The sequence below is a fragment of the Telmatherina bonti genome (assembly GCF_933228915.1).
Source record: "Telmatherina bonti genome assembly, chromosome: 5".
Lineage (NCBI taxonomy): Eukaryota > Metazoa > Chordata > Actinopteri > Atheriniformes > Telmatherinidae > Telmatherina > Telmatherina bonti.
The window spans coordinates 42,175,177-42,203,132 of NC_136623.1; the positions used below are offsets into that span (position 1 = coordinate 42,175,177).

The window sequence follows — 27,956 nt, forward strand, 5'->3', positions numbered from 1 at the left end:
TTGTTTGCTGCCGGGTTCTGTCGGTAACACGTTTCTCTGAGATCTGCAACAGCAGAGCCTGTGACGCGGGTCACACTCCCTGTTCACTGCTGGGGGAAGCAGAACGAGTTGGTTTCAGCCGGCTGACAGAAAGTCAGACAGACAGACAGAAAGTCAGACAGACAGAGAGACAGACAGACAGACAGACAGACAGACAGACAATCAGACAGAAAGTCAGACAGACAGACAGAAAGTCAGACAGACAGACAGACAATCAGACAGAAAGTCTGACAGACAGACAGACAGAAAGTCTGACAGACAGACAGACAGAAAGTCAGACAGACAGACAGACAGAAAGTCAGACAGACAGACAGACAGACAGACAGAGAGACAAAGTCAATCAGACAGACAGAGAGACAGAAAGTCAATCAGACAGACAGATAGACAGAAAGTCAATCAGACAGACAGAAAGTCAGACAGACAGACAGAAAGTCAATCAGACAGACAGACAGACAGAAAGACAGACAGACAGACAGAAAGTCAATCAGACAGACAGACAGACAGACAGACAGAAAGTCAGACAGACAGAAAGTCAGACAGACAGACAGACAGACAGAAAGTCAGACAGACAGACAGAGAGACAGACAGACAGACAGACAGACAGACAGAGAGACAGAAAGTCAGACAGACAGACAGACAGACAGACAGACAGAAAGTCAATCAGACAGACAGACAGACAGAAAGACAGACAGACAGACAGAAAGTCAATCAGACAGACAGACAGACAGACAGACAGAAAGTCAGACAGACAGAAAGTCAGACAGACAGACAGAAAGTCAGACAGACAGACAGAGAGACAGACAGACAGACAGACAGACAGACAGAGAGACAGAAAGTCAGACAGACAGACAGACAGACAGACAGAGAGTCAGACAGACAGACAGACAGGCAGACAGACAGACAGAAAGACAGAAAGTCAATCAGACAGACAGACAGGCAGACAGACAGACAGAAAGACAGAAAGTCAGACAGACAGACAGACAGGCAGACAGACAGACAGAAAGACAGAAAGTCAATCAGACAGACAGACAGGCAGACAGACAGACAGAAAGACAGAAAGTCAGACAGACAGACAGACAGAGAGACAAAGTCAATCAGACAGAAAGTCAATCAGACAGACAGAAAGTCAATCAGACAGACAGAAAGTCAATCAGACAGACAGAAAGTCAGACAGACAGACAGACAGAAAGTCAGACAGACAGACAGACAGAAAGTCAGACAGACAGACAGTCAATCAGACAGACAGACAGACAGACAGACAGACAGACAGACAGAAAGTCAGGCAGACAGACAAACAGAAAGTCAGACAGACAGACAAACAGAAAGTCAGACAGACAGACAGACAGACAAACAGAAAGTCAGACAGACAGACAAACAGAAAGTCTGACAGACAGAGAGACAGACAGACAGTTAGACAGACAGACAGACAGAAAGTCAGACAGACAGGCAGACAGACAGACAGAAAGTCAGGCAGACAGACAGACAGACAAACAGAAAGTCAGACAGACAGACAGACAGACAAACAGAAAGTCAGACAGACAGACAAACAGAAAGTCTGACAGACAGAGAGACAGAGAGACAGACAGACAGTTAGACAGACAGACAGACAGAAAGTCAGACAGACAGACAGACAGACAGACAGAAAGTCAGACAGACAGACAGAAAGTCAGACAGACAGACAGAAAGTCAGACAGACAGACAGACAGACAGACAGAAAGTCAGGCAGACAGACAGACAGAGAGACAGAAAGTCAGACAGACAGACAAACAGAAAGTCAGACAGACAGACAAACAGAAAGTCAGACAGACAGAAAGTCAGACAGACAGACAGACAGAAAGTCAGACAGACAGAAAGTCAGACAGAAAGTCAATCAGACAGACAGACAGACAGAAAGTCAGACAGACAGAAAGTCAATCAGACAGACAGAAAGTCAGAAAGACAGAAAGTCAGACAGACAGACAGACAGACAAAGTTAGACAGACAGAAAGTTAGACAGACAGACAGACAGACAGAAAGTCAATCAGACAGACAGACAGACAGACAGACAGAAAGTCAGAAAGACAGAAAGTCAGACAGACAGACAGACAGAATGTCAGACAGACAGACAGAAAGTCTGACAGACAGACAGACAGAAAGTCAGACAGACAGACAAAGTTAGACAGACAGACAGACAGTTAGACAGACAGACAGACAGAAAGTCAATCAGACAGACAGACAGACAGACAGAAAGTCAATCAGACAGAAAGTCAGACAGACAGAAAGTCAGACAGAAAGTCAGACAGACAGACAGACAGAAAGTCAGACAGACAGACAGACAGACAGAAAGTCAGACAGACAGACAGAAAGTCTGACAGACAGACAGACAGACAGAAAGTCTGACAGACAGACAGACAGACAGACAAAGTTAGACAGACAGACAGTTAGACAGACAGACAGACAGAAAGTCAATCAGACAGACAGAGAGACAGAAAGTCAGACAGACAGACAGAAAGTCAGACAGACAGAAAGTCAGACAGAAAGTCAGACAGACAGACAGAAAGTCAGACAGACAGACAGAAAGTCTGACAGACAGACAGACAGACAGACAGACAGAAAGTCAGACAGACAGACAGAAAGTCAGACAGACAGACAGACAGACAGACAGACAGAAAGTCAGACAGACAGACAGACAGAAAGTCTGACAGACAGACAGACAGACAGAAAGTCAGACAGACAGACAGACAGAAAGTCAGACAGACAGACAGAAAGTCTGACAGACAGACAGACAGACAGAAAGTCAATCAGACAGACAGACAGAGAGACAGAAAGTCAGACAGACAGACAGAAAGTCAGACAGACAGACAGAGACAGAAAGTCAGACAGACAGACAGACAGAAAGTCAGACAGACAGACAGACAGACAGACAGAAAGTCAGACAGAAAGTCTGACAGACAGACAGACAGACAGAAAGTCTGACAGACAGACAGACAGACAGACAAAGTTAGACAGACAGACAGTTAGACAGACAGACAGACAGAAAGTCAATCAGACAGACAGACAGGCAGAGAGACAGAAAGTCAGACAGACAGACAGAAAGTCAATCAGACAGACAGACAGACAGAGAGACAGAAAGTCAGACAGACAGACAGAAAGTCAGACAGACAGAAAGTCAATCAGACAGACAGACAAACAGAGAGACAGAAAGTCAGACAGACAGACAGACAGAAAGTCAGACAGACAGACAGAAAGTCAGACAGACAGACAGACAGAAAGTCAGACAGACAGACAGACAGACAGACAGAAAGTCAGGCAGACAGACAGACAGAGAGACAGAAAGTCAGACAGACAGACAAACAGAAAGTCAGACAGACAGACAAACAGAAAGTCAGACAGACAGACAGACAGACAGACAGACAGACGAGTTGGTTTCAGCCGGCTGTTAAACCAAGCGGAGTGGACTCAGCCGGGTCAGCTTCAGGTACGTCAGCAGCCCAGGTGCTAACGTCGCGTCAGCCACTGTGTCAGTCCACGTTTGGTGAGACCACTACGGGTGAAGACCTGCGAGTCTACCTGCGCCAGTCCACCGAGACACGAGCAGCTAAGCTCACATTACCACGTGTCTCCAACCATCCCCGTCTGATACGGGGACAGACCAAGGCCTGTCTCCCACAGACAAGGCAGTCCTCTAGACCTCTCTGGACCACCGTCTCCCACACTGTCCTCATCCTCTGTCACCTCCCGTCTCTGGAACTGTCAGTCCGTAGTAAATAAAACAGAATTCATCAGTTCTCTGATGTCAGTCTCAGACGTTCAGGTCCTGGTCCTGACTGAGACCTGGATCTGTCCAGAAAACACAGCGACTCCTGCTGTCCTCTCCCTTAACGCAGATTTCACCCAGACACCTCGCTCTGCTGGACGAGGAGGTGGAACGGACGTCCTGCTTCCTAAAACATGGAGCTTTACCTCTCTGTGTCCCATGGCTTCCTGCTCATCATGTAATCCAGGTCTCTGCTCCGACCGATACATACATTCTGGTCATATATGGCCTCCAGGAGGCAACATGAACCACTTTATCTCTGAGATGGATATGTTACTCTCTGACACACCTGATGATGTCACACCGCTGGTTGTCATGGAGACCTAAATATTCACACTGGCAAAACTCAGATCAATGACTTAATGAACCTCCTTCAGTCTCAGACCGGTCCAGACTCCTCCGACACACTAAGCCGGCAGCACTATGGATCTGGTCCTGACCAGGAACTGGTCCACAGCTGATCTGCCAGTCCCCCCCCCGCACCTGTCAGACCACCTCCTGGTCACATTCTCAGCCCTCCTTCCTCATGACACTCCGGAGGCTCCAAAGCTGGTTTCCTAGCACAGAAAGCTGGGATGTGTCACCCCTACACAGCTGTGTGAGCAGGTTTCCTCTAGCGTCCCTTCCCACTCAGACTCCTCCTTCCTGTCTGTTAATGAGGCTCCAGAAACACTCTGCTCCTCTCTGGCCTCCTCTCTGGACAAACTCTGTCCTCTGCTGTCTGAAGCAGCCAGACTAAACCCTCCCAGTCCATGGCTCACTGAGACGTCACAGAGCAGGTCTCAGGCCAGCAGAAAGAAAAGAAGTCCCTGACTTGTCAGAGTCCCAGCAGAACCTCTCAGTCTTCACATCCAGCCTGACGGCTGCCAACATAGACTTCTATCAGAAGCAGATCCACAATGCTCCCAACACACGGCAGCTGTTCATGGCCTTCAACTGTCTTCTTTCTCCAGCAGCTGCTCAGCCTCCCGCCACGCTGACTGCAGACATGTTGGCTTCCTGTTTTACTGAAAAGGTTGCTACCATCAGGAATCACTTCTCTGAGCCTGACCAGCTCAGTCCACCACATCCAGCTAGTGGTGCCTCACTTTGCTCTTTCTGCCCTCTGAATGAGGACCAAGTCTCTAAACTTCTAGTCAACTCTAAAGCCACTATCTGTCCTCTGGATCCGGTCCCTACCGACATCCTGCAGAGCATTTTACCTCCAATCAATCTGCAGTGACCCATATTATCATCTCCTCTCTGGAATCCGCTGTCTTTCCCTCTGTCTTCCAGCAAGCTCGGGTCACCCCGCTGCTGAAGAAACCCACACTCAACCCAGTCCAGGTTGGAAACTACCGGCTGGTCCCACTGGTGCCGTTCATGTCCACACTACTGGAGCGGGTCGTCTTCAGTCTCCCAGTTCCTCCATGATAGAAACCAGTTAGATCCACATCAGTCTGGCTTCACTCCACTGGAACTGGTCTCCTGTCGGTTACCGATTCCCTCCAGCTGGACCAGATCCACCGGTCAGTCCTGGTCCTGCTGGATCAGATCCACCTGTCAGTCCTGGTCCTGCTGGATCAGATCCACCGGTCAGTCCTGGTCCTGCTGGACCAGATCCACCAATCAGTCCTGGTCCTGCTGGATCAGATCCACCTGTCAGTCCTGGTCCTGCTGGACCAGATCCACCGGTCAGTCCTGGTCCTGCTGGATCAGATCCACCTGTCAGTCCTGGTCCTGCTGGACCAGATCCACCGGTCAGTCCTGGTCCTGCTGGACCAGATCCACCGGTCAGTCCTGGTCCTGCTGGATCAGATCCACCTGTCAGTCCTGGTCCTGCTGGACCAGATCCACCGGTCAGTCCTGGTCCTGCTGGACCAGATCCACCGGTCAGTCCTGGTCCAGCTGGACCAGATCCACCGGTCAGTCCTGGTCCTGCTGGACCAGATCCACCGGTCAGTCCTGGTCCTGCTGGACCAGATCCACCAGTCCAGGTCAGCTAGAGAACCTCGGCAACCCCCAAGGAGATGGAAGAGATCAGAAGACAGGGCAAGACATCGACGCTCGCCACACACTGCCCAGTTAAAACAAAAAAACACCGGCAGGAATAATCATCCACTTTGCAACAGTTGGTACAGTTAGAACAAGGACGGAAACTCAAAGGAACCAATGTATTAATGAGCACTTAACCAAGAAAACCGCAGATATCTCTTGAAAAGCTTGTATGCTGAGGAAACTCAAACAGATTCAAGCAACGTGGAAACTGCAAGGTTTACAGGAAGCAAAATGGATCGACGGTAGAGGAAGGGAAAGTACACGTCATCAGAGACATCGGTGGAAAGATATGAAACATGACGAGGAGAAAAGCGCTACAACTAAATAGAAATAGCTCAAAATAATGGACATAAATACACCTCTCAACCAATCATGCTTATTTCTCAGAACTGAACTTAGAAACTTACCCTGATCATAAATCACAGGGACCATAACAAATGCAAATACTATGCTGAAGACCAGTTTAGGAAAAAAAAATATGAATGCTGGTAACATAATTTTAATTCTACACTTCAACGGTTGGAGCTTAAACTTAAAGCTCTTTAAAAACTAAGACTGTCTCTGACAACTCGGTAATAAATCGACAATAACAGCATTCTCAGACACTGGGGTTACAGTACGGAACCAATGTTCTATGTCATATAGGCTTCGGCCTTTAAGACTATCACTTTATAGTCTATGCTTCACTGTGTCTGTTAGTAGCACATGCATAAAACACACAAACTCAGGTCCAACTGCTGCGTCACGGATCGATGCAGCCAGTGGTGACCGAGAGCCTGTACCAGTCTGGGACTGGTAAAAAACCACGCTGTTGTGAGACTTTGCCACAGAAAGAGTGCTGTAGTGGCCTAAGCATGAGCAAAACAAGAAGGAAGGAATCTTCTCATCGCCACAAGTGAGAGGAACCTTTGGAGGTCCCATGTTGCTCTGAGAAGACACTCAGGACCGAGTGGCTCTGAGAGAAATTAGAGACATCTTGCACGTAAAAGTGGACCAAAGAGCATGGAGATCCCCGTGCAGCTGCTTTACAAATCTCTTCCACTGTCATACTTGCATGCAAAGCTGTGGAAGATAAAATTCCTCTGGTGGAATGAGGTGTGAGTCTCTCTTGAGGGTCCGGTCCCGAGGAGGCCTAAGCCTGGGCGATGGCTTCACACTACCGGTGTGCCAGGCAGGCAGAGGGGAAGCTTGGGAGCGTCAGAATGTCGCCAGGTTGGCTGCCATGGAGGGAGGAATCCCAATCATGCGTCTATTCTGAGGGATCCATCTGCAGACGTCTCATGTGGAGTAGACCTCGAGGCACGACCACCTGACCCGCTGACATCATGCCTAGCAACCGCATGACAGACAGGCCTGTTGCCACGCTATAAACTAAACATAAAGGCTGGTTTTTATCTATTTAGCAAAGACTGTAGAGCAGATTTTTATGTTTTTCTCATGAAACACACGTAGCTTCAGAGTTTAGTTTTTAGAAAGCTCAGTGGGGAGGTTACATGGATGTCTCTTTGGAATAAGAAATTAGCAGTTTCCATACTGAAGGCAAGACATGAAAACTTGCTCACAGTTATGGGAGATGGATTATCCCAGTGGGATGGTGCTGATACTAGGAAATACAATAAAGTGAATTATTACAACTAAAAATGTTTTTAAATGCCAAATTAATTTTAGGAGGAGAATAAAAAATCAACAATTACGTAGTAAACTTCACATATTCACAGATGAATTGATGTGACATATGAAGACTAAAAAACCCACACCATGTCCAGTTTGCTTGGATTATCAGGGAGCTTACTAAGAGACTAGAAAAGCCTTCTGGCTTTTGTAAAACATTTAATCAGAGAACATGGTAGAAACCTTCAATATTTACTGACCGTAAATATTGAAGCACTTTCCTTAAAATTATATTGGATAACTAAGCAATTAAACACAAGAATGGCCAGAGAAATGCAATGAACAAAAATGTTTATGGTCAACACTGGGAATATTCAAAATGTCAAATTACATGCGCAGCAATTAAAAGAGGGAAAGAACTGGCCAAAGAAAAGAAACTTAAAGTTCTGAAAGAAGTCATTTCTATTCATGGATTAGACCTTATTGATCCAAAACCTGGCACAGAGTGCAGGTTTATCAGGTGCAATGCCAATGATCTTTAAGAGCTAGTCTATCTTCATACAAGAGGGTGAATATACCGTGGTCAAATGCCAACTGGCGTGCATTATTTTTGTATACACCCACACATGGTGTGGCACGTTAAATCAGTCGTTTAATACTCCAATACGGGCGTCACCATAGCAACGCGTTAGTCGACTGGGTCAGATCAGCTAGCTGGCTTTTCACTGGTGAATTGAAGAAACGTATTGGAGCTAAACTACATAAAACAGTTCTTAACTTTTGCAAAATTTGCAACTTTAAAAAAAAAGAAGATAAACATTTGCTATAAAAAGTTTACTGTGTGGAAAAAGCGGATTATGCAACTCGGATCCGTGCATTATCGGTACACAGTTTTAATGCACGAGTCTAGAACACTTTGACGCACTGCAGATTTAATGCCCCGTAGTCATGCAGGGACAGTACAGACGTAATTATTACCTTGCAGACCTGATGCTCTGAACTGTGGTACAGAGGCGTCTGGTTCTCAGGAAAAGTTTGGCTTGTGTGTCGGTAAGTCCGTCCAGGTCGGCTTCCTAAGCGGCTAGCTCTCTCTGGTTTTATTTCTTCACCTGGCACAGAGGCAGTACAGCGCAAACAATGAGGTCTGCAGACATGAACAGTTTAACCAGAAAGTCGTTGGACTGTGGCGTTAACAGACCCATTTTAGGTTTCCTCTTTATCTTAGCATGCACTCTTACACACACGTTTACTTGGTTTCTTCACACCCAGCAGTCCCCGCCAGCCACCCACGTCTGCAGAGCTACGACTCCCTCTGCCATCACTACATGGGACAGCCGGGTCGACAACACACAGCCTAGTAGCTTACCAAAGTTGTGCCGTGTACCACATAAGATCAGACAGACCTCAGTCCGTACAACCAAAATTAATTTGAGAAACTGAAGGATTCTAAGTGTCCTTATGATCGGAAAAATATGGTAAATATTTGTTCTCGCTGTAAATGCATGGAGCGCACGGAAGGAACGCCAAATACTTTCATAATAAGGAAAAAAGAAGCAAAAAATTAATTCCGTACATAAACTTAAAACCAATGATGAAATATTAGAAAAATCTTGGCAAGTCTTTGCTTATGTGTAGAGATGCACCGATCAGGATTCTGGGGGCCGATGTCGATGTTGCAGATCACTGATCACAGCCTCAAATTTAAAAAATTCTTCAGTATTGCTGTATATAACATTGACATTGTAATAATTAAGACATGAGAAAGTATCATGAATTGACCACTGTTTTATTTCAGACTGAATCAATGTGCAATATTTCAGACTCAGAGACAACTTGGACTTAAATAAGCAGTAAGCGTGTGTGTTACACACAGACTACAGTCAACGTTGAACTCTCTTAGAGTTCATCCAAGTTGTAAACTATAAACTTTGTTTTTCCTCTGGGAAAAGAATGAAATCTTCAAATAAAAATGTATTATGTGCACAACAAACGTCCACATTTTACTCTCTGGAGGTTCTTTCTTAGAGACAACATTTGGTGTGAAGCTACTAGCTTTTTTGTGTAAAAAAAATAAATGTCATACAAATGAGAACCAGAACACTTGACTTAAGTGCAACTGCAACATTATTTATTGAACATATAAGTTGGAGCTTACACTGTAGCTTTTCTGTCAAATAAAAATTCATTCAAACTACAACATCGGTAGGCTTTAGCAAACTATAATCATGAAATTCTCTAGTTTTCAGACAATTTGTCTCCATCACACACACAGCATTGGCAATAATTAAACAAAAAAACCTTCTAAGCTCTGTCTGTAAGCTATTTCAGCTGAGGTAGTGTCTGAGTCCCTCCCAGAGGTGTAGGACAATGAAGGGCTCTGTAAAATACAAACCTAGAAAGGAATAAACATTGTAGCTGGATCTGTAGGTCTGGCTGTATCTCCTCTCATTTTAGCTGAGGTATTTCTTGTAACTTTTAGAAATATAGGTGGTAGGGATGACGGGTGTTTAGGGTCAGACTCAAAGCTTACTACTGATTAAGCAGCATAAATGGCAGATTTGTCTTGCAAAATATAAGCATCTCTGCATTTTTTGCAGTTAACCTGCTCATCCATAACAAGTCCTGGTCCACTGGAAAGACTCGACTCTACACTGCAAGGTGAACAGAGATAGGATCGTGCAAGAGCAGGACAGCGGCCTTCATTGGCTTTCCAATAATCAAGTGGTTGTTATCTGGGAAAACTGGCTCTGATAGGTAAAGAGCAATCTGTGTTGATGTTGAGTTGATGTCAGCAGCAGCTTCATGTTGTCATCTTCAGCCAGAAGGTCAGCATCCATTGCATGCAAGCCGGTCCGTGGTACCGTGTGTGGGGGCTCCGAGCAGCTCTCCTGGCCAACCTGTGTCTCTGCTGCAGTAGCCGGGCCCAGGAGGCCAGAGAGCAGCCTGTGTGTCTGTTGCTTTAGTTCGCTGTTGAAAAACCTGTCTTTGTACCTTTTATTTTGAAAAGAACAAAAGAGAAAACCAAGCATTCATTTTTCATGACACGGTCATGCCTAACTTCATTTTGATTCAACATGGGCTCATAGTCCAAATATGTCCAAACATATTTGATCTATTCTATGTTAGTTAAGAGGTTTTTTAATCAAATTTGAAGGAACTGCAACTATCCTAATCTACAGGATAGAAAAACACAAAGCTGTTGTTAGATTTTATCTTTAAGCATAACTCAAACCTAGATAAGCATAATAATCTTTGTGATATTCTGATAATGCCTCTCCCTGAGCCGTCACCTTATCGTGGTGGAGGGGTTTGTGCGTCCCGAAGATCCTAGCAGCTATGTTGTCGGGGGCTTTATGCCCCTGGTAGGGTCACCCATGGCAAACAGGTGTCTAGGGGAGGGACCAGACCAAGCACGGCTCATAGACCCCTATGATGACGACCAACCTGGGCATGAATGTTCCCTTGCCCGGACGCGGGTTACCGGGACCCCCCTCTGGAGCCAGGCCTGGAGGCGGGGTACGAGAGCGAGCGTCTGGTGGCCGGGCCTTCGCCCATGGGGCCCGGTCGGGCTCAGCCCGAAAGGGTTACATGGGCCCCACCTCCCGTGGGCTCACCATCTGCGGAAGGAGCCGTAGGGGTCGGGTGCAATGTGAGCTGGGCGGCAGCAAGGGGCGGGGACCCTGGCGGTCCGATCCCCGGCTGCAGAAGCTGGCTCTAGGGACGTGGAACGTCACCTCTCTGGTGGGGAAGGAGCCTGAGCTTGTGCGTGAGGTTGAGCGGTTCCGACTAGATATAGTTGGACTCACCTCGACGCATGGCTTGGGCTCTGGAACCAGAACCCTCGAGAGGGGCTGGACCTTCTTCCACTCTGGAGTTGCTCATGGTGAGAGGCGCCGAGCAGGTGTGGGCATTCTCATCAGCCCCCAGCTTGGTGCCTGCAGGTTGGGGTTTACCCCGGTGGATGAAAGGGTAGTTTCCCTCCGCCTCCGGGTGGGGGGACGGGTCCTGACTGTTGTCTGTGCTTATGCACCGAACAGCAGTTCAGAGTACCCACCCTTTCTGGAGTCCTTGGAGGGAGTGCTGGAGGGTGCTCCTTCTGGGGACTCCATTGTTCTGCTGGGGGACTTCAATGCTCACGTGGGCAATGACAGTGAGACCTGGAGGGGAGTGATTGGGAGGCATGGTCCCCCCCCTCTGAACCCAAATGGTGTTTTGTTATTGGACTTCTGTGCTCATCATGGATTGTCCATAACGAACACCATGTTCCAGCATAAGAGTGTCCATATGTACACCTGGCATCAGGACTCCCTGGGCCGCAGTTCAATGATCGACTTTGTAGTCGTATCGTCGGACCTGCGGCCACATGCCTTGGACACTCGGGTGAAGAGGGGGGCGGAGCTGTCAACTGATCACCACCTGGTGGTGAGTTGGCTCAGATGGTGGGGGAGGAAGCCGGTCAGAGCTGGCAGGCCCAAACGTGTTGTGAGGGTCTGCTGGGAACGTCTGGCTGAGTCCCCCGTCAGAGCGAGCTTCAACTCCCACCTTCAGCAGAGCTTCAACCATGTCCCGGGTGAGGCGGGGGACATTGAGTCCGAATGGGCTGTGTTCCGTGCCTCTATTGCTGAGGCGGCCAGCCGGAGCTGTGGCTGTAAGGTAGTTGGTGCCTGTCGTGGCGGTAATCCCAGGACTCGTTGGTGGACACCAGCAGTGAGGGATGCCGTCAAGCTGAAGAAGGAGTCCTATCGGGCCTTCTTGGCCTGTGGGACTCTGGAGGCAGCTGATGGGTACCGACGGGCTAAGCGGCATGCGGCTTCGGCCGTTGCCGAGGCAAAAACTCGGGCATGGGAGGAGTTCGGCGAGGCCATGGAGAAAGACTTCCGGACGGCTTCGAGGAGATTCTGGTCCACCATCCGGCGGCTCAGGGGGGGGAAGCAGTGCTCCATCAATACTGTGTACAGTGGAGGTGGGGAGCTGCTGACCTCAACTCGGGACGTTGTGGGTCGGTGGAGGGAATACTTCGAAGACCTCCTCAATCCTACCAACACGTCTTCCCATGAGGAAGCAGAGCTGGTGGACTCAGGGGTGGACTCTCCTATCTCTGGGGCTGAAGTCGCTGAGGTGGTCAAAAAGCTCCTTGGCGGCAAGGCCCCGGGGGTGGATGAGATCCGCCCGGAGTTCCTTAAGGCTCTGGATGCTGTGGGGCTGTCCTGGCTGACACGCCTCTGCAGCATCGCGTGGACATCGGGGACAGTACCGCTGGATTGGCAGACTGGGGTGGTGGTCCCCCTTTTTAAGAAGGGGGACCGGAGGGTGTGTTCCAATTACAGGGGAATCACACTCCTCAGCCTCCCTGGTAAGGTCTATTCAGGGGTCCTGGAGAGAAGGGTCCGCCGGATAGTCGAATCCCGGATTGAGGAGGAGCAGTGTGGTTTTCGTCCTGGTCGTGGAACAGTGGACCAGCTCTATACCCTCTCTGGGGTCCTGGAGGGGGCATGGGAGTTTGCCCAACCAGTCTACATGTGCTTTGTGGACCTGGAGAAGGCATTCGACCGTGTCCCCCGGGGGCTCCTGTGGGGGGTACTCCGGGAGTATGGGGTACCGGACCCCCTTGTACGAGCTGTCCGGTCCCTGTACGACAGGTGTCAGAGCTTGGTCCGCATTGCCGGTAGTAAGTCGGATTAGTTTCCGGTGAGGGTTGGACTCCGCCAAGGCTGCCCTTTATCACCGATTCTGTTCATAACTTATATGGACAGAATTTCTAGGCGCAGCCGAGGGGTTGAGGGGATCCGACTTGGTGGCCTCAGGATTGGGTCCCTGCTTTTTGCGGATGACGTGGTCCTGTTGGCTTCATCTGGTCCTGATCTCCAGCTCTCGCTTGAGCGATTCGCGGCCGAGTGTGAAGCGGCTGGGATGAGAATCAGCACCTCCAAATCTGAGACCATGGTCCTCAGCCGGAATAGGGTGGATTGCCCTCTCCGGGTCGGGAGTCAGGTCCTGCCTCAAGTGGAGGAGTTTAAATATCTCGGGGTCTTGTTCACGAGTGAGGGAAGGATGGAGCGTGAGATCGACAGACGGTGCGGCGTCTGCAGTAATGCGGGCTCTGCGCCGGTCTGTCGTGGTGAAGAAGGAGCTGAGCCAGAAGGCGAAGCTCTCGATTTACCAGTCAATCTACGTTCCTACCCTCACCTATGGTCATGAGCTGTGGGTCGTGACCGAAAGAAGGAGATCTCGTATACAGGCGGCTGAAATGAGTTTCCTCCGCAGGGTGGCCAGGCTCTCCCTTAGAGATAGGGTGAGGAGCTCGGTCATCCGGGAGGAGATCAGAGTAGAGCCGCTGCTCCTCCGCATCGAGAGGAACCAGTTGAGGTGGCTCGGGCATCTGGTCAGGATGCCTCCTGGACGCCTCCCTGGTGAGGTGTTCCAGGCACGTCCCTCGGGGAGAAGACCCCGGGGAAGACCCAGGACACGCTGGAGGGATTATATCTCTCGGCTGGCCTGGGAACGCCTCGGGATCCCCCCCGCAGAGTTGGCAAATGTGGCTGGGGAGAGGGAAGTCTGGGCTTCCCTGCTTAGGCTGCTGCCCCCGCGACCCGACCCCGGATAAGCGGCAGAAGATGGATGGATGGATGGATGGATATTCTGATAATGCCAAGCTATTACAACGCCCCCCTCCCTTAGGAAGCTGAGAATGCATGCCATATCGGCGCACTGTCGTAAATGTCATCTGATCGGCCTGCTCTGATATATTTTGAGGGCTCTGATCAACACCAATGAGGGCATTATCAGCTGATTGTGATCGGTTGCCGATCGATCAGTGCATATCTACTTATATGGAGAAATTATTTTGTACGTTATACTCAAAACAGACAATTATAATCTACATTTTCTTTCCAAAATTAAAAATAGGGCACAACCTGGAAAAAGGTCATAAGGTGGTCAAGAATTATCCTTGGAAGAACTCAAAAGCAAGGTACCTGTGCACAATAGGTTTATACACAGGCCAGAGGTGTACAAGGTCGAGGGGAGGACCACACCGTGGGCATGAGTGTGTCTCTGTGCGTATGTGTAGTCTACTGCTCAAGCCTTCTCACTCCAACAAATATTTCCCGCAATGTAGAGGTTTGAATTTCCTGCAAGGACATTGGTAGGTCATGCATACTAACTGGGGAGCAAACATTTAAAATCTTGCATGCAGTCCTCAAACTAAATCAATCCTCACTGTGCGTTGTGTATAATGCAATCTGGATGAGCATAAGTGGGACTTATAGAGACTAACCTCAATATGTTAGAAAAAACTAAAGTCAATAAATATGAATGACAGGAAAGGGAAGGGGTCACAGACATCCGTCAATGTGGTTCATTCTGTGACTTGTGCACCATAAATTAGAGATGATTTGGATGTGATTTTAAAAACACACTAATTCTAAAACTGAAAGTTTCAGAGAAGATTAATTACCAAAAGCAATGGAGTTCATACTCTGGCAGTTTAAATTTGAAAAGATTCGCCCAGATGGTGGCGCTAGAGGGCAGGTCAAGGTTTCATTATCAAAGGATTGTTTATGTATATAATAACATGACATAATAACTTGGGAAACTATATTCTTGAAATGACTTTCTGGAGGCGAGTATCCTTTGAGGTCAACCAAACCAGAATGACTTCTGTCAAAGTTGATTTTGACCTTGTTGATCTGCACTGTTAGAAAGAATAAAGGAGTCTGGACAGCTACATATGACGGGACTTTCCTGCACATTTTTTGTCCTGCAGAAGGAGAAGCAGTCTGATATGGAGCGTTGGCAGCACCTGGCAGACCTGGCAGACTTTGCTCTAGCCATGAAAGTCACACTCATGAATATCAACTACCAATCATTCAACAACTTCATGCTACGAATTGGTATGTCCTCTACCTGGGGGGTGGACCTTAAGGGATGGATCAGATGATCTGTTTATTTGATCAGATAACCAGTTTTACCATAATCTATGAAGAGTTTTCTTACAGCTATGGACTCTCTGCAGGTCTAAATAAGGGAGGAGTGTTAGCAGGAGTCATTGGTGCACGTAAACCCCATTATGACATCTGGGGTAACACTGTGAATGTGGCCAGTCGGATGGAGTCCACGGGTGTGATGGGGAACATCCAGGTACAGTTGTTTCACTTCACATATCTGGAATAATTCCACTATCACTGTAGGTTTTCCCTCCTGGTTTAGGTAGGTTTTCCTCTCCATTGCTTGTGTAAACCAGATGATGAGAATCAGGAACTTCTGGTGTTGAATGCTCTTGATGAACTGGTCTCTGTCTCCCCCAGGTGGTGGAGGACTGCTACAACATCCTGAGGGAATATGGTTTCAGATTTGTGAGGCGGGGGCCCATCTTTGTGAAGGGGAAAGGAGAGCTGCTGACTTTTTTCCTTAAAGGAAGAGACAAACAAGGCTCATTGATCAATAGCTCGTCCATCACTCTGCCACACCAGGTGGTGGACAGCTGATCTGACACACCAGAGTGAGCCACCTGTCATTAATGCCAAGTGTTTTAGACTTTACAGACATGGCACATCATTTTTGCGGCTGTTAATGAAATGCTTTTGACATGTTTTGGGCCAAAGAGTGTTTGACCACAAATTCAGGTTGTTTTAGGCCTTGGAAAGACATGGCAGACTCTTTGTTTTGCTGCATGGTCCATCTCAACGGGCTGCAGTAATCAGATCTGGGAATGTTTGGTTCACCTGGATTGAAATGATTGTTTTGTTTTCATATTTCATCATTTACTGTCCCGAAATCTTTTCCCTTTTTCTTCTTTTGATTTAATGAGTACTTCAGAATGATGCTACTTCATAGTACCTAGTTTTAAGAAGTTTTATGGAGTATTTGGCACCACAGAATCTAAGCAGGTGCTGAATTAATAGTGCGTTCCAGATGTCTTGGGAAATTGGAATTGTGAGAAATTTTTGCCGGAAATGGTGAAGTGATCTCGGAATTCCGAACTGGAAACTACCAATGGAAACCACTGAGGACCCTAAGACTCCCAATTTAAGGTTGGCGGTGGCCAGAACTACTTGTAGTCTGTAGTTTTTAATAAAATTCTTCATAATATATTTTGTGTCCATAAAGTTTGCAGTGTAAACAGCAATGAGTTGTTTATATTGATGTTGCAGCAGGTTTATTTATTAAAAAAAAAAAAAAGCATCAATATGAGTGGTTTATTAATCATAATCACATAAATAGGCTGGTTTATGCATGGGCCAAATTTTTACAGTGGATTTGTGATTTTTGTCTTGTTTATAGCATCTACAGATGCTCACAAATTGCCTGTTTTGGAAGATGGCCTAACTGGAACAGCAACAAAATCACCTGCTGTCGACCGCTCAGAATTCCGAGACAACTGGAACGCATTATTATCTGTTGTATTAGAGACCATCAGGATAATGGAAACCAAACAAAATGTTTTAGTGCATCACCTGCTCTATTTGACCAATGTTTTGTTATTTTGAAGAGCTTAAGCAGAACTTCAGCCGTCACATTGATCTCACTGTCCCTGAAATTCTGCTTTTACTACATTAAATAAAACATTGATAGCTCTAAAGCATCAGACTCAATTAGTATATCAAACAGAACTAATGTATTATCACCGATTCTGTTCATAACTTATATGGACAGAATTTCTAGGTGCAGCCGAGGTGTTGAGGGGATCCGACTTGGTGGCCTCAGGATTGGGTCCCTGCTTTTTGCAGATGACGTGGTCCTGTTGGCTTCATCTGGTCGTGATCTCCAGCTCTCACTTGAGCGATTCGCGGCCGAGTGTGAAGCGGCTGGGATGAGAATCAGCACCTCCAAATCTGAGACCATGGTCCTCAGCCGGAATAGGGTGGATTGTCCTCTCCGGGTCGGGAGTCAGGTCCTGCCTCAAGTGGAGGAGCTTAAATATCTCGGGGTCTTGTTCACAAGTGAGGGAAGGATGGAGCGTGAGGTCGACAGACGGATCGGTGCGGCGTCTGCAGTAATGCCGCTTCCACGCGACAACACCCACCCCAGCCCGCCAACTCTAGTTCCCTTGAGGACAATCTCTGCCTAGCCTGGCCCAGATTGGACCTCAAACTGATTCCAGTATTCAGAGTTTTATTACAGTCTCCGGACAAGATAAAACTCAAATCATCAATAGACTCATCAGAGTACGGGCATCTCTCGATCCGCGGAGATCCCGTCAACCAGACCCGGCTGTTAGCTAGCTGCTAACGTTTACGCTCAAAATGGCTCCGCTCACCTCTCCATCCCGCACAGGTTGTGTCGGTTTGTCACGGATATCATTCTGCATCGGATCCGAGAAGCTGAGATCCTGATGGATACCATCGTCATCCGCGATCCAGAACCGGATGTCTCCGCGCCCTGCCGTCCAGCTGTGGATGCCGGAGCAGCGTTCCCCGACGAGGCTCATTGACGGCCATTCTGCCGCTGGGACCCTTCCACAGTTCACCGATCCAGAGACCTGGTTGCATCTCGGAGCTAAACCAAAGATCCCGGTCAGCTCCACACCGAGCCAACAGGCGCCCCGGTTCCATCACCCTCCACGGCAACAAAGAGGAAGGCGTCGCAGCGCACCTCCACCAAACGACATCCCCTGTTACAACAGGTTCAACCTCAGTCTTGCAGATTTCCCCCCCTTAAGCAATGATTCTCAGACCAGCATCTTAAAGGTGTCGCTTCCCCCCTGCATGCCGGAGCTCCGTAGCAAGGCTCACAGGTCCGAGCCGTCCTTTACCCCGGCTCCGAAACGAACCTCCACTCACCGCGCTGCTCGACCCGCTACATCACCACCACCACCTCAGGTAAAGCCTCCGTCACACTCCTCTCCAACGACTCTGATGATTGGAGACTCAGTCGTGAGAAATGTAAGATTGCGCTCCATAGTTAGAATCGTGGCGATAGATACTCCAGGGATTGTAGTCAGATGCATTCCAGGTTCCAGAGCAGGCCACATTGAATCTTACTTAAAACTGCTGGCTAAAGATAAACGTAAATACAAGAAGATTATTATTCATGTTGGGGTAAATGACACCCGGTTACGCCAATCAGAGATCACCAAAGTAAATGTTGCCTCAGTGTGTGACTTTGCTAAAACCATGTCAGACTCCGTGGTTTTCTCCGGACCCCTGCCAGATCTGACCGATGACATGTTTAGCCGTTTGTCATCCTTTAACCGCTGTCTAGGTGGTGCCCAGAACAAAATGTGGGCTTTATAGATAACTGGAAAAGCTTCTGGGGAAAACCTGGTCTTATTAGGAGAGACGGGATTCATCCCACAGTGGATGGAGCAGCTCTCGTTTCTAGGAACATGGATCATTTTATTAGTCAGTTAAACCCATGACTGTTCAGGACTGAGACCAGGAAGCAGAGTTGTAGTCTCACATGCTTTTCTGTAATCTCACCCCTGTCCCCCCCCCCTCCCCAAAACCCATAATGATTGTATCTGCCCCCCCATAACCCATAATGATGGTATCTGCCCTCCCACAACCCATAATGATGGTATCTGCCCCCCCCTCCCCAAAACCCAGAATGATTGCATCTGTCCCCCCCACAACCCATATGATTGTATCTGCCCCCCCCCTCCCCAAAACCCATAATGATTGCATCTGTCCCCCCAAAACCCATAATGATGGTATCTGCCCCCCCACAACCCAGAAAGAATAAAACAGCACGGGGGAGTAAATCATGAAAACCTTATTAATATCAAAACAATAAATCTAATAAGACAAAATAATAAAACCATTAAATGCGGTTTATTGAATATTAGATCTCTTGTGTCGAAGTCTCTGTTAATCAATGACCTGGTTACTGATCATCATATTGATCTATTCTGTCTTATGGAAACCTGCTGCAGCAGGAGGATCATGTTAGTATTAATGAATCGACTCCACCAGATTGTCTAAATGTTCATGTTCCCAGAACTACATGTCGAGGATGAGTTCTGGCAGCTATCTTTAAATCAGAACTATTGATTAGTCCTAAACATTAAAATAGTTACAATAGCTTTGAACACCTGACTCTTAGTCTATCCCACCCAAGATGGAAATGAGAGAAGCCACTTCTCCTAGTAGTAGTCTACCGTCCACCTGGAGCTTCCTCACAGTTCCTAACTGACTTCTCAGACCTCTTATCAGACTTAGTGCTGAATACTGATAAAGTTATTGTTCTGGGGGATTTTAACATTCATGTTGATGATGAACATGACAGTTTAACCATTGCCTTTAACTCTATATTAAGTTCAATTGGATTTTCCCAAAATGTCCACAGACCGACTCATTCTCATCGTCACACTCTGGATCTTCTTCTGACATGTGGCATCAATAGTGATCAACTAACAGTTTTTCCTCATAACCCTGTTCTGTCTGATCATTTTTAATAACTTTTGAGTTTACTTTACTTGACTACACAAGGGCTGAGAAGAAAATTCATTCTAGTCGATGTTTGTCAGATAGTGTTGTTAACAAATTTAAGAAGTCTATTTCAGCAGTATTTCCTCCAACACCATGTGTTAACCTGACAGGAAACACCCATCCGAGCTGTACTCCAACACAGGTCGATGAATGTGTGGCTAGAATGACAGCTTTAATGCGTATAACACTAGATAATGTTGCTCCTCTAAAGAAGAAGAGAACCAGTCAGAAGAAGCGGCCCGGTGGTTTAATTCCCAGTTTCAAGCTTTAAAACCGACATCAGGACGTTTGGAAAGAAAATGGCGTTCATCTGGCTTAGAAGAGTGTCGCATAGTCTGGAAAGAAAGTTTAATAGTGTATAAAAAGCCTTGCATGTGGCTAGAACAGCTTATTATTCATCATTGATAGAGGAGAAGAAGAACAACCCCAGGTTTCTCTTCAGCACTGGAACCAGACTGACTAAGAGCCATAGTGCCGTTGAGCCATCTATTCCTTTCAACCTCAGCTGTGACGACTTTATGAGTTTCTTTATAAATAAAATAGTTTCTATCAGGAAGGAAATCAGTAATAACCTGAACACTACTAATGCTATTTCATCTGCAGCAGCCTTAGAGACGTCTTTAGAAGCTGATTGTCATTTGGACCGTTTCTTGCCTGTACAGCTCTCCGAGTTAACCAACATAATAGCTTCATCTAAACCTTCAACCTGTGTTTTAGACCCCATCCCAACCAGATTATTCAAGGAAATATGTTTCTTAATCAATACATCTGTACTGGACCTGATCAGTTCATCTCTATTAATAGGATATGGACCTCAATATTTTAAGACAGCTGTAATCAAACCGTTGCTTAAAACCAACTCTGGATCCAGGAGTTTTAGCTAATTATAGACCAATATCTAATCTCCCCTTCTGGTCTAAAATTCTCAGTTTCAACCCAACTATGTTCCTATCTGAGCAGAAACAATCTGAAGAGTTCCAGTCAGGATTTAGAGCTCATCATAGCACAGAGACAGCACTGGTGAAAGTCTAATGATCTTCTCATGGCCTCAGATAAAGGACTTCTGTCTGTACTCATTCTTTTAGATCTCAGTTCTGCATTCGACACTATTGATCACAATATTCTGCTACAGAGGCTGGAACATGTTATTGGGATTAAGGGGACCGCATTAGACTGGTTCCAGTCATATTTATCTGATAGATTTCAGTTTGTAAATGTAAATGATGAGTCTTCCTCACACACCAAGTCATGGAGTTCCTCAGGGTTCTGTACTTGGACCAATACTTTTCACATTATACATGCTTCCCTTAGGAAATATCATCAGGCAGCATGGTATAAATTTTCATTGCCATGCGGATGACACTCAGATCTACCTTTCTGTGGCAGTACAAGATGGGTGTTTGCGTTGCTAGCCATTCAGCAGATGGGAGCAACATATTTAAGCAGGCAAGTCGGCTTCTGACAGCAAGCGCTCACCTAATTGACTGATTGCATAACTTCCGGTCGTCAGATTCCCTGTTTCTTTAGGGCTGAGTTGTCCTTACACCTGCACCGCTGTGGTAGGTCTCCTGCCTAGTTTTCATCCTACATTGTATCAATGCTGACCTGGACATTCAACCCATGTCCCATGTGATGGACTACGCCGAGCAACTAGCACTCGAACTCATGCGTGACGGCACTGGACCGTGACTGGAGCTGCTCGTGGTTCTGGAGCTCTTCTGTAAGTGGGAAACATCTTGGAGAAGCAGTTGCTTGGTTTTGGTGGAAACTGATTCGGCTGTTTCGGAGTCCGACAGAGACCACTAAGGACTCAAAGCTGAGCCAAACGAAGCTTAGCTGGAAACCAAAACAAAGCTGTTATTTGGATCTGGCTCCCTGACTGGCCTTGGGCAGGCTGGTCATCACGTCTCCTGGAATGCAATGATGTCTGACACTCAGCCCCCCCCTCCTAACCCCCCTCCCTTTCTCAGGCCTGTGGAACTTAAACTGAACTCAGCTCTAAAGGCCACATTTACATCAGGTGGAACAGATGAACTGGGGAAAGTTCACAGACTCACTCACTGAACACACACACACACACACACACTGTTACAGACACACTCTCCTATCTTTCACAGCCTTCTCCGGACCTCGGCCCTCCCTCCACTCACGGACGGCGAGTTGGATGGGCGCACTGCTTGACTGGCTGTCTGGGAGACCCCCCCCCAACCCCCCCTCCCACATTGTGTGTTGTCTATTGTCTGAACTTGTGCTTATGCTTAGAGGTGTGTTTTTTTGTTGCATTTTTATCCTTCCTCCTTTAGGTAAAGTGTAGAGATACTTCATTTTTTCAACACCCACCCATCCTTCCTCATGTCATCTTTCCTCATATATAAGACGGCGCCGGCAAAACTGGCAGCAGGGCCGAAGTATCAGTTCGTTCTGTAAATTTGTCAAATGTAAATGTCTGTATGTCTAACCTTGGACGAGCTAGTTTGAACCTTGAATTTCCCCTCGGGGACAAATAAAGTATCTTTAATTTGATTTGATTAGCCCTTATGAACCTCCCATTTAGAGGGTGCCGCCTTATTGGGCAGCAACCTGCATCTTTCCAGGCTACTTGATTTGTTTTGGTTTTCTATATTTCTGTTTCAAGGGTGCACGGTGGAACAGTGGTTAGCACTGTGGCCTCACAGCAAGAGGGTCACTGGTTTGATCCTTGGCTGGTTTGGTCAGTGGCCTTTCTGTGTGGAGTTTGCATGTTCTCCCCGTGTATGCGTGGGTTTTCTTCGGGTTCTCCGGCTTCCTCCCACCGTCCAAAGACATGCATGTTAGGTTAATTGGTTAGTCTAAATTGCCCCTAGGAGTGAGTGTGAGCATGAGTGGTTGTTCGTCTCTTTGTGTGGCCCTGCAATGGACTGGCGAGGTGTCCAGGGTGTACCCTGCCTGTCGCCTAAAGCCAGCTGGGATAGGCTCCAGCTTCCCCGCGACCCTGAATTGGATTAAGCGGTTCAGAAAATGAATGAATGAATATTTCTGTTTCTTTTTTTTTTCTTTTATTGAATGTTCTTAATATCTGTTTCTCTTTGTTTAGTTGTTGAGGGCTCAATGGTAGTGGGAACCCTTGGTGTTGGGGTTCTCTCCCGTCTGAACAGCATCCTCCTTCCTGCATGCTCATTGTGACACTGTGTGTGTGTGTTTGCTGTGGTAGTGCATGTGACTGTGTTGTGCACATGTGTGAAGTGCTTCTTTTGGGGATCCTCCACCCTGTGGTGCCACTTATCCACTGGTAAGCCTCAGCCTCATTTCTAAATTGTTTTATTGAGTTTTAAAATGAATAAAGCACTTTTGTGCCCCTAAAGTTTAGCGAACCTGCATGCCTTCTGTTTTAATAAGGTTAGTGCTGAATCTCTGGGTGAAAGTCCCAGAGTAGCGTTGTTGGAATTCTTTTTGTAAAAGTCCTCTTACTTTTCCTGTCTTGCCACAAACTTGGCATTGTCGGCAGGATTTACTTTTGTGCAATCTGAGACAAGTGTTCCATTTACAATTTTCATTTGTATAAATGTTTTTTTTTTTTTTAAAGGGTATGTTTTTTTATGTTGTGTGAAAACAAAGCAGCAGCATAATTTGGTAGCATTGAAATTGTGGATCCTCTTAGGTTTATTTCTTCCTAGTTGGGTATGATTGCCTTTTTTGTGTACATAACTATGGATGAAGACTTGAGCAGTCTGTGTGATTTGGTTGCGAAGCTAAAAGCAGACAATGACCGGTTGCGGTTTCAGGCTGCTGGTTCTGCTTCAGGCTCATCTGCTACTGTCCAGGCTACCAGTGCTCCAGCCCAGGAAAGGTTAAATTTTCTCCCTAGAGAGAGGAACTGCCCAAGGTTCAAGGTAAAACACAGCCTGAGTTGTGGCTGGAGGAGGCACAAGCATGTATGAGGGTTCTACATTTATCAGGTTCTGACCAGGCCTTTTTCCTGTTCGACCATCTTGAAGATGAAGCCCAAGAAATTAAATACCGCTCCCAAGCAGAGCAGGAGGACCCAGCTAAAATAGTTAGTGCACTAGAGGAGCTTTATGGATGTTCTATCTCCTATGTAGCTTTACAGAGGGCTTTCTTCAAATCAAATCAAACTTTATTTGTATAGAAATTTTCATGCTTAAAAACAATGGAAAGTGCTTTACATAATAAAACAATTCATATCAAAATAGATAAAACACACACACACATACATCCATAGTCCCCTTACACCCACCCACAACCACCCTCACCCATGCCCTATTAGCCCTATTACAGTTAAAAGAAGATGAATGGCCAGGGACATGTGCACCAGATAAGGAAATGATATCCTCAGGGTGCCTCTACACAAAGGGCTACCCCCACCCACAACCACCCAGGCCGTCACCGTGGGGGCCACCCGGGTCCGGGCAGACAGGACCCACGCCACAACTGTAAGGCTACAGCGCTGGATCCCGACCCACCAGGCAGGGTAAGCCCTGTCAGGACCGATGATTAAAACTTCAGTCTTGTCCTGGTTGAGCTGTAAGAAGTTCTCTGCCATCCATGACTTTATATCTAAAATACAGTTTAAAAGGGTGTTAACTGGCTCCAGGTCATCAGGAGACACGGCGATGTAAAGCTGTGTATCATCAGTATAGCTGTGGAAATCAATGCCATGTCTCCTGATGACGTCCCTAAGTGGCAACATATACAGGTTAAAAAGTAATGGGCCTAAAATTGATCCTTGGGGAACCCCACATTTTATTTTATGGGTCTTTGAGGAGCATGTCGCCATACTTATAAAAAACTGTCGATCTGTGAGATAGGAGTAAAACCATTTTAAAAAAGTACCTGAGAGGCCCACCAGACATCTGAGTCTGTTTAATAAAATCTGGTGGTCTGCTGCATCGAAAGCGGCACTGAGATCCAGCAGCACCAGGACAGAAAGTTTGTGTGTATCCAGATTGCCTCTTAGATCATTCACAATCTTTAAAAGGGCCATCTCAGTACTGTGGTTTGTCCTAAAACCAGACTGACATTTTTCTAAGATATTATTCCTGTTTAAAAACTCATTTAGCTGAATAAAAACAACTTTTTCTATCATTTTACTAATAAGGGGCAAGTTGGATACAGGTCTGTAGTTATCAAGAATGTTGGGATCCAGATTACTCTTCTTCAGAAGGGGCTTCACCACCACTGTTTTAAAGGCAGTGGGGAAGACACCCATCTGAAGAGAGGAATTTATTATCAGTAAAACCTCAGACTCAAAGAAGCCATAAAATGTCTTGAACAGTGATGTGGGAATGGGGTCTAAAAGGCAGGTTGTTGGGTTCAGCTGGGAGAAAACTCGACCAAGCATCTTTGTATCAACCAGAACAAAACTCTCCAGCTTCTCATCGGGTAAAAACAATGCTTCAGATCTGTTAAAATCAACACTGCATTTAGATAAAAGACCGGATCTGATAGCATTGATCTTACTTCTGAAGTGGTCTGCAAAGTCCTCACATGCTGTTTGTGATGGTTGCATGGAGGACTTATCAAAACCAGTGTTTATTAAATATCAATGGTTTTAAAAAGGAACTTTGGATTACTTTTGTTGACAGTTATGAGTTTTGAGAAGTGATCAGTTCTTGCCTGTTTTATTGTGTTGTTATAGATTCTTAGGTGATCACGCAGGATTTCATAGTGCACTACAAGTTTAGTTTTTCTCCATCGTCTTTCTGCTCTCCTGCAGTTTTGTTTCAGCTCTTTTGTTTCTTCAGTTCTCCACTGTGGCTTCAGTTTGGTTTTAACGGTTTTTAATACAAGTGGAGCTGCTGTATCAATTGCTGATTTTAATCTATTATTAAACTGATTAACAACTGAATCGCAGGAAGCAGGTAAGATCTCAGAAGGTGTTTTGTATAAAATGTTAATAAAATTCTCAGCCACTTCAGAAGTAATACATCGTTTCCTAACGGTTCTCACTGGGGCCCCCTGCTGGTTAAAACTGGTGACGTTAAAAAACACACAGTAGTGGTCTGATATGGCTAAATCCACGATAGAAGACACACTAACTGACAAGCCATAACTAATAATTAAATCCAATGTATGTCCTCGGTTGTGAGTCGGCTGTTTACTATGTTGTGTAAAGTTAAAACAGTGTAATAGACAGTCTAAAGGAGAACAAAAAATTAAAATTTGGTGGTGAGGCCTCAGTGAGAATAACTGGTGCATCTGTACCCAGCCATGTTTCAGTTAAAAATAAGCAATCAACCTTATTATCTAAAATCAGGTCATTGATAATAAAAGACTTGTTAAAAAGGGAACGTACATTTAAAAGTGCCATGTTTACAGTGACAGGTGACTTATGGACTGTAGGGTTGAATTGTTGATGCTTTGGAGGAGTTCTGAGATTATTAAGGTTAGCAGAGGAACTATGATGGAATCTGGTTTTATATCTTTGAGTAATGATTACAGGGATTGGATGATTATTAATAAGAACAGAAGATCCAAGTCCAGTATTATATGTGCCAGAGGTGGAACTAAAAACATAGGAACAGGGACCTGGGGGACATCAATCGGTGGGGGACGGGCTAGTTGGTGCAGGTGTGGGAAGATGAGCGGAACGTGCATGCTGTAATCTATAGGCCAGGTTGGCGGACAAAACGCGGGTGCCAGCTCGGTTCAGGTGGAGGCCATCTGCACCAAAAAGATGTTGCCTTTCCCAAAAACCGTCAAAGTTGTCTATAAAGTTGACGTTGTGGGCGCTGCAGGCAGAGGAGAGCCAGGTGTTCAGGCTGAGCAACCTGCTGAAGCGGCCCACTCCTCTGCCACAGGTGGAGGTGGGGCCGGAGATGAAAATGTTCCGCTGGAGTGATGGCAGTTTATTGAAAAGCTCCATGAAATCATGCTTTAAAAGCTCAGATTGCTGCCTGGAGGTGTCGTTGGTGCCCACATGGATGATAACACGTTTTACCTGAGGGTTGGAATCCAGCATGTCTGGGAGTTTCTCCACCATGTCTGACACGGTGGCGCCGGGAAACACCAGGGTGAGACTTCCCCTCAGGTGGACAATTCGGACGATGGAATCATCTCTCGGAAGCAGAAGGAGGGAGAAACACTATTGGAGTTTTCTCTGGCTTTGGGGCTCATGGAGAAAAGGTAAAACTGAATTCACCAGATGCAGTGCCAAATGCAGATGTGTTACCGAGGGACCAGTTCGTTGAGCAACTTCTGGATTGTGCTCTTCGTCAGGACTTAAAACAGTGGGTACATGGGCATCCAGCGGCCACCCTATTTGATGTCAGGGGAGAAGGTATAAGGTGGGAGCAAGGAGGTTTCCCAAATGCCATGAGAGACCGCAGTAACTCAGTCCCTTCAGCATTTGGGATCCAGTATGGTGTACATTGTGGCCCACAAAAGGGTGCACCCCACCGGCATCTGAAATGAGTGAAATGAGAGAGCTGTTAAAACTTCTGCAAGAACAGCTGACTCGCCTCACTCAAAGTCTGGCCCGTTTGGAAAACATCCACCAGCATAGCCACCCCCCTCACAATTGCACAGTAATCTGTAGGCGATGTGAGAAGCCAGGTCATTTTACAAGGGATTGTGATGGGTTACGTGTCTCGCGCTCCCAGCCGGCATCTGACTCCAGCAATCGGTCTCACCCCGTGCCGGAAAACTAATGCCCACCGAACTGCAGAGCCACAGTTCAGTTGGGGTACCCACAGGCCCACTAGAGGCTTCAGAGGGTACGGATGCAGCTGCTGAGCTAATTTAGTCATGTCCACACATGGAGGTGGATATGGGTGGGGTTGATGTGCCATGTTTGGTGGATACTGGGTCCATGGTGTCTACAGTTACTGAAAGCTTTTTCCAGCATTACTGTAAACCATGGGGACAATTGCGCCTCCAATCCTGTAATTGGTTACAGCTTAAAGCAGCTAATGGCTTATCTGTCCCTTATGTTGAAAATCTGGAATTGACTGTACAGCTTTGTGGGAAGTTGATGCCTCACTGTGGCATTGTGGTGGTGCGTGACCCCCCTGGCACAGTGCGTTCTCAAGTCCCTGGTGTTTTAGGGA

General features: G+C 46.7%; 1 protein-coding gene across 1 annotated transcript in view; it reads left to right on the forward strand.

Annotated features, from left to right (window-relative positions):
- adcy3a (adenylate cyclase 3a) overlaps window positions 1–16,632 on the forward strand; it is a 273,600-nt gene extending 256,968 nt beyond the window's left edge. The window contains exons 19-21 of the mRNA XM_079239987.1: window positions 15,249–15,375; window positions 15,498–15,622; window positions 15,790–16,632. Coding sequence (XP_079096113.1) covers window positions 15,249–15,375; window positions 15,498–15,622; window positions 15,790–15,969 — 432 coding nt within the window. The 3' untranslated portion in view covers window positions 15,970–16,632. The remainder of the gene's footprint in view (window positions 1–15,248; window positions 15,376–15,497; window positions 15,623–15,789) is intronic.
- The last annotated feature ends 11,324 nt before the right edge of the window (window positions 16,633–27,956 follow it).